Source organism: Entelurus aequoreus, linkage group LG11 (genome assembly GCF_033978785.1).
Source record: "Entelurus aequoreus isolate RoL-2023_Sb linkage group LG11, RoL_Eaeq_v1.1, whole genome shotgun sequence".
Lineage (NCBI taxonomy): Eukaryota > Metazoa > Chordata > Actinopteri > Syngnathiformes > Syngnathidae > Entelurus > Entelurus aequoreus.
Genome location: NC_084741.1, coordinates 49720597 through 49726596, shown reverse-complemented (window position 1 = coordinate 49726596; position 6000 = coordinate 49720597). Strand labels below are relative to the sequence as shown.

General features: G+C 44.0%; 1 protein-coding gene across 1 annotated transcript in view; it reads left to right on the top strand.

The window, feature by feature from the left end:
• Nucleotides 1-1197: 1197 nt before the first annotated feature.
• The window catches only part of LOC133660198 (RNA-binding motif, single-stranded-interacting protein 3-like), a 467861-nt gene continuing 463058 nt past the window's right edge, over nucleotides 1198-6000 (top strand). Inside the window, exon 1 of the mRNA XM_062063470.1 lies at nucleotides 1198-2346. Coding sequence (XP_061919454.1) covers nucleotides 2272-2346 — 75 coding nt within the window. The 5' untranslated portion in view covers nucleotides 1198-2271. The remainder of the gene's footprint in view (nucleotides 2347-6000) is intronic.

Here is a 6000-nt window from a genome sequence, read left to right as displayed (position 1 = left end):
TTTGCAGAAGGTACAGTCGTGGTCAAAAGTTTACATACACTTGTAAAGAACATAATGTCATGGCTGTCTTGGGTTTCTAATAATTTCTACAACTCTTATTTTTTTGTGGTAGAGTGATTAAAGCACATACTTGTTTGTGGCCAAACAGCTCAATTTGACCACAGAACTTTCCTCCAGAAGGTGTTCTCTTTGTCCATGATATGTCAGATGAAACAAAAATTTAGCTGTTTGGCCACAATACCCAGCAATATGTTTGGAGGACAAAAGGTGAGGCCTTTAATCCCAGGAACACCAAACCTACCGTCAATCATGGTGGTGGTAGTATTATGTTCTGGGCCTGTTTTGCTGCCAATGGAACTGGTGCTTTAAATGGGACAATGAAAAAGGAGGATTACCTCCAAATTCTTCAGAACAACCTAAAATCATCAGCCCGGAGGTTGGGTCTTGGGCGCAGTTGGGTATTCCAACAGGACAATGACCTGAGTGGTCAAAAATCCAACCAGAAGCTTGTGGATGGCTACCAAAAGCACCTTAGTGCAGTGAAACTTGCCAAGGGACATGTAACCAAATATTAACATTGCTGTATGTATACTTTTGACCCAGCAAATTTGGTCACATTTTCAGTAGACCCATAATAAATTCATAAAAGAACCAAACTCTATGAATATTTTTTGTGACAAACAAGTATGTGCTCCAATCACTCTATCACAAAAAAATAAGAGTTGTAGAAATTATTGGAAACTCAAGACAGCCATGACATTATGTTCTTTACAAGTGTATGTACACTTTTGACCACGACTGTACTTAAAAACAGTGCTCCTGTAACTCTGTCAAACATAGAAGGTGGTGGAATATACAAAAAATAAATAACAGTGACGGGAGAAGTTCGGCCCACCGGGCCTTAGCCTTCTGGATATGTGGCCCCTAAAACAATTCAGTTAAAAAAAATTAGCTATTTTCAAATTTCTATTTTTGTGTAGGTTCACCTTTTACCCTCCCTTACCATGTCTGGGTTATTTTCTCCTCCTCTACACTTCTGTTTTGTGCCGACACACGCACTCTTCAGGACATCAATGAGGGAAGGACCGACCACTCCCACTCTCCTATAGTTCCATGAAAACAAAAAAAAGAAAAAAAAACGACAAGGAGAGAGGAGGAGGATAACGGAGGAGGAGCGTAGCTACGCTGAAGCTGAGCCACCCTCTATGTCTGAGCACACGGAGTGGAGCAGACGGCAGCGGCCACACAAACACACTCCTATCCCAGTTACACACACATCACACACATACGCACAGACAGTGACGGCTGCCAGACGCAGTGGGAAGCAAGCAGTCAGAGAAGAAAGCGAGTGATCGCAGAGGGGAAGAGAAGAAAAGAGAGTTGGAGGAGGCACCTTGTGGATCAGAGGGGATTTTCCTCAGTGTGAGTGTTCGTCTGGATCAGCCTGCTTCTTCCTGAGTGAAAGGAGTTGTTACCCAAAGCTTTTTTTTCTTTTGCTCATCTTCCACTCCGGACTCCGTTTACCTATCTATTCCAGGAGCTTAACAAAAGAGGGAGGGAGGGGGAAAAAAAACAAAAAAAAACAGTCACAGCTTCAGCTCCAGACCACCCTCTATCATCCTCCTCCTCATCCTGCTCCACATCTATGTGTGAGTTCACCATCGTCTTCGGAGGATAGGACACAGCAGAGAGCGTGTGTGTTCTCCCGGATACGACAGAGGGATCAGGGTCTTGTGCGGCTGGGAAAAAGAAGGGGGAAACAGACCCACTGGGATAACGAGGAATTGACGAGGAGCGACACGGGAACTGCGAGCAAACTGCGGGCATGTGTGCTTTTTAGACTGTGAGGAACCGGCAACTAGATCCCGTCCATTCCTCCCTCCTCCTCATCACTCTCTTCCTCTTGCCCCCTCATTTACACTCTTTCTGTCCGGCTGGCCAATCTCTCCTATTGTTTCCTGTATTGCCTCTCACATCTTTTTCCCCCCCCTCTGTTGCCCCTCGATTTAAACCCCCCTTTTTTTATGTCGCCACTCCGGATTCTGTCTGTCTCTTAATACCAACAGGAAAGACTTTCCCCCCCTCCCCTTGAGCTCCCCGACAAGTAGACGGACTGAAATTCCGAGTGTGTTTTCTCCCTGCATCCTCGCCTAAAAGGATCCAGGCGACGACCTCGGCGAGATCGTACCCCCCCACCCCCACCCCCCCCTGACCCCCCAACTGCGAGCTTCTATCCCCAGCCTGCAGGACCTCCAGTTGGATTCCAGCTACATGGGCAAGCGTTTGGAGCAGCAGCAAATGTACCCCCAGTACACCTACTACTACCCCCACTACCTCCAGACCAAGGTAGGCAGTGTTGACCTATTTTCACCCCTCTGTAAACATGCCTGTGACAAACACACTTGGTCTTTTTTAACAGCTGCAACCAAGGAAATGTCTTAATGTCAAGCTACTGCATAGTCGAAAAAAGACTTCCTGCATGATGCATCTTTTGAAAGTGAGACGTATTCTTTCCATGTGAGGGTTAAAGTGTGTGAAAAAGCACAGCTTCATAAGATAGATTGCTGCATGTATCCCCCCCTATCCCCCCATCTGTGTCTTAAGTGGAGAGAGATTGTTGTCACACAGCTGGGTTTTTCCTGCTCCCTCCCCTCTCCCAATCATCACTTGACCCTGTCCTCCCCTCTGCGACCCCATCGGCTCCAAGTTCAAGTTCAGGGCATGAGGCCTACCCTTTGCTGAGCCCACATTGTTCCTCTATCATACCATACCCGCTGACTTCTGACTCTCCCACTCCTCCACCAACCCCTTCTTTCACTCCATCCTTTCAACCAGAATCGCCCGCTTTACTTTGAGTGATGCACTATTAACTTGCACTATAGGGATGGGCGATATGGACTAAAATCTATACCGCGATACATACTGCAGCCTCCTGTGATAACAATATATACCACAATATATTATTTGCAGAGAAAATGATAATAGAACCATTTCAAACCAAGTTAGAAAGACTCCTAATTTGGCTGCTGACATATGCTGTAACACAGTGTTTTTCAGCCTTTTTTGAGCCTAGGCATATTTTTTGCATTGGAAATATCCAGTGGCACACCACCAGCAGAAATCATTAAAAAACGAAACTCAGTTGACAGTAAAAAGTTGTTGTCGCAATTGTTGGATATGACTTCAAACCATAACCAACCATGCATCACTATAGCTCTTGTCTCAAAGTATGTGTACTGTCCCGACCTGTCACATCACGCCCTGACTTATTTTGAGTTTGTTGCTGTTTTCCTGTGTGTAGTGTTTTAGCTCTTGTTTTGCGCTCCTATTTTGGTGGATTTTTCTCTTTTTTTGGTATTTTCCTGTAGCAGTTTCATGTCTTCCTTTGGGCGATATTTCCCTCATCTACTTTGTTTTAGCAATGAAGAATATTTCAGTTGTTTTTATTCTTCTTTGTGGGGACATTGTTGATTGTCATGTTCGGATGTACATTGTGGACGCCGTCTTTGCTCCACAGTAAGTCTTTGCTGTCGTCCAGCATTCTGGTTTTGTTTACTTTGTAGCCAGTTCAGTTTTAGTTTCGTTCTGCATAGCCTTCCCTAAGCTTCGATGCCTTTTTTAGGGGCACTCACCTTTTGTTTATTTTTGGTTTAAGCATAGACACCTTTTTAACTGCACGCTGCCTCCCACTGTTTCCGACATCTACAAAGCAATTAGCTACCGCCTTCTTCTTCTTCTTCTTCTTTCGTGTATCGTCTTCATATGTCCATCTTCGTGTCGTGTAGCCACTCCCTCGTCTCAGGTCCCACTTGGAAGAGGCCCTCCTCTGAAGGTGGTCTATGCCGGGGACAGGTGGTGATGATGTGGTCGGCAGTCTGCTCAGGCTCCCCGCACTCACACGCTGCACTGTCTGTTAGGCCCCACTTCTTCATGGACGCTTTGAAGCAACCAACCCCTGTGCGAAGGCGGTTCAGGAGGGTCCATTGCCGGCGAGGTAGATCTTCTCCCTCCACGCCACCTCCAGGATCCTGGATGTAATGGTGTAGGCGTGTCTGTCCTGCTGACTCCCACTCCTGCTTCCATTCCGCTGCCAGCCAGGCTTTGGTTGTCAGATCCTCCGGGATGGAAATAAGCATCTCTTGTGCGGCCTGATTGTATGGGTGGCGGGACTTGAGTCTGCTTGGAGGTGTTGCCATGGTGGTGGTTTCATGGAGGAGGTGCCAGCTGTGTTCCTGGGCTTTCCTTGCCAGGGCGAGGGTAGCGGCCTCTCGCCGTAGGCCGCCTGCCACCTACTGATATGGAAGAGTATTACATGGTTACTCTGCCGAGCTCTAGACAACACAGACACTAAACAACAACATACAAATTTGCAGACTATAATTACTGGTTTGCAAAAAATATTTTTAACCAAAATAGGTGAAATTAGATAATCTCCCACGGCACACCAGACTGTATTTCACAGCACACAGTGGTTGAGAAACACTGCTGTAACATATTACATAATTTCCAGTTCATTGTCCATTGAAAACTATTATATTTAATGTACTTGTTAATTTACTGTTAATATGTGTTTACCTTCTGTTGTAGCATGTTTATTATTACACTTCTGTTGAAATGTAATAAGCACTAATTCTTCTTTTTTATGGATACTTTACATTGCTTTGGGCGATACTACAAAACTATCAATCCAATACCAAACAGGGGCAGTATAGGTACTGATACCGTTCGTAAATGTTCAAAATCATTGAATGATTACATTATTGATCACAGTTACAATCAGACAATAACGCAAGATGGCGGGTGTAACAATACAAACCAAATATTTCCTACCACTGGCTTAGATTTAAATCACGTGTTGTTTGCCTGTAAAGCCCTCCTGTGTCCAGTGACTTATTTGATGAGGCTGTAAACAATAACAAAAACGCCAAAATATTTTGTGATGATAAAAAATATCGATATAACCACTGCAGTATCAACTGTATAATGATATTATACTTAGTATCGTTACTGTCGATATTTCTATCGATCCACCCACCTTTGTTTACATTCAAGAGCCCTAGCTTGCGGTTAGCTGTTAGCATATCCTTGCCCAATTTGTGACGATTTTCCCAGGTGTGACGTCAGCGGATTATTCAAATATGGTATACATTTTACCCTAGCCTTCGGAGAGAACACACAAAAGCTAATACAAATAATAACAGAAGAAATGAACAAATTAAAAAGATGGTTTGACAAAAACAGACTATCTTTGAATCTCAGTATAACTAAAATAATGCTATTTGGTAACAATTGAAGGGAAATTCAAATACAAATACAAATAGACGGAGTAAATATTGAAAGCAGTGACGTGCGGTGAGGTTCATGGCTGGTGAGGCACTGACTTCATCACAGTCAGATTCACAAACATATGAACCCTAAAGAGTATCTTATTCACCATTTGATTGGCAACAGTCAACGGGTTATGTTTAAAAGCTCATACCAGCATTCTTCCCTGCTTGGCACTCAGCATCAAGGGTTGGAATTGGGGGTTAAATCACCAAAAATGATTCCCGGGCACGGCACCGCTGCTGCCCACTGCTCCCCTCACCTCCCAGGGGGTGAACAAGGGGATGGGTCAAATGCAGAGGACAAATTTCATTACACCGAGTGTGTGTGTGACAATCATTGGTACTTTAACTTAACTTTAACTTTACACATACAAACTGTAGCACACAAAAAAGCACATTTAATAAAAAAACGTTATTATGGTCTTACCTTTACTTATAAATGAAGTCCATGCGCCGCTGTTGTGCTGGATTAATGCACTCCCGCCGTAGAATGCACCCCCTGACGGGAGTGTTATATCAACTAAAGCCCACACTTAAACTTTCCACGTGCAAGGTTGAGTCTATTTAAAAAGTTATTTAATAAGAAGCCAAAAAGTGCAAAAACAATAATGTTCATGTTGGAGGAGTTGTGAATGAATGAAATATGAAATCCGTGCTGCAGTCTGCAGGTGTA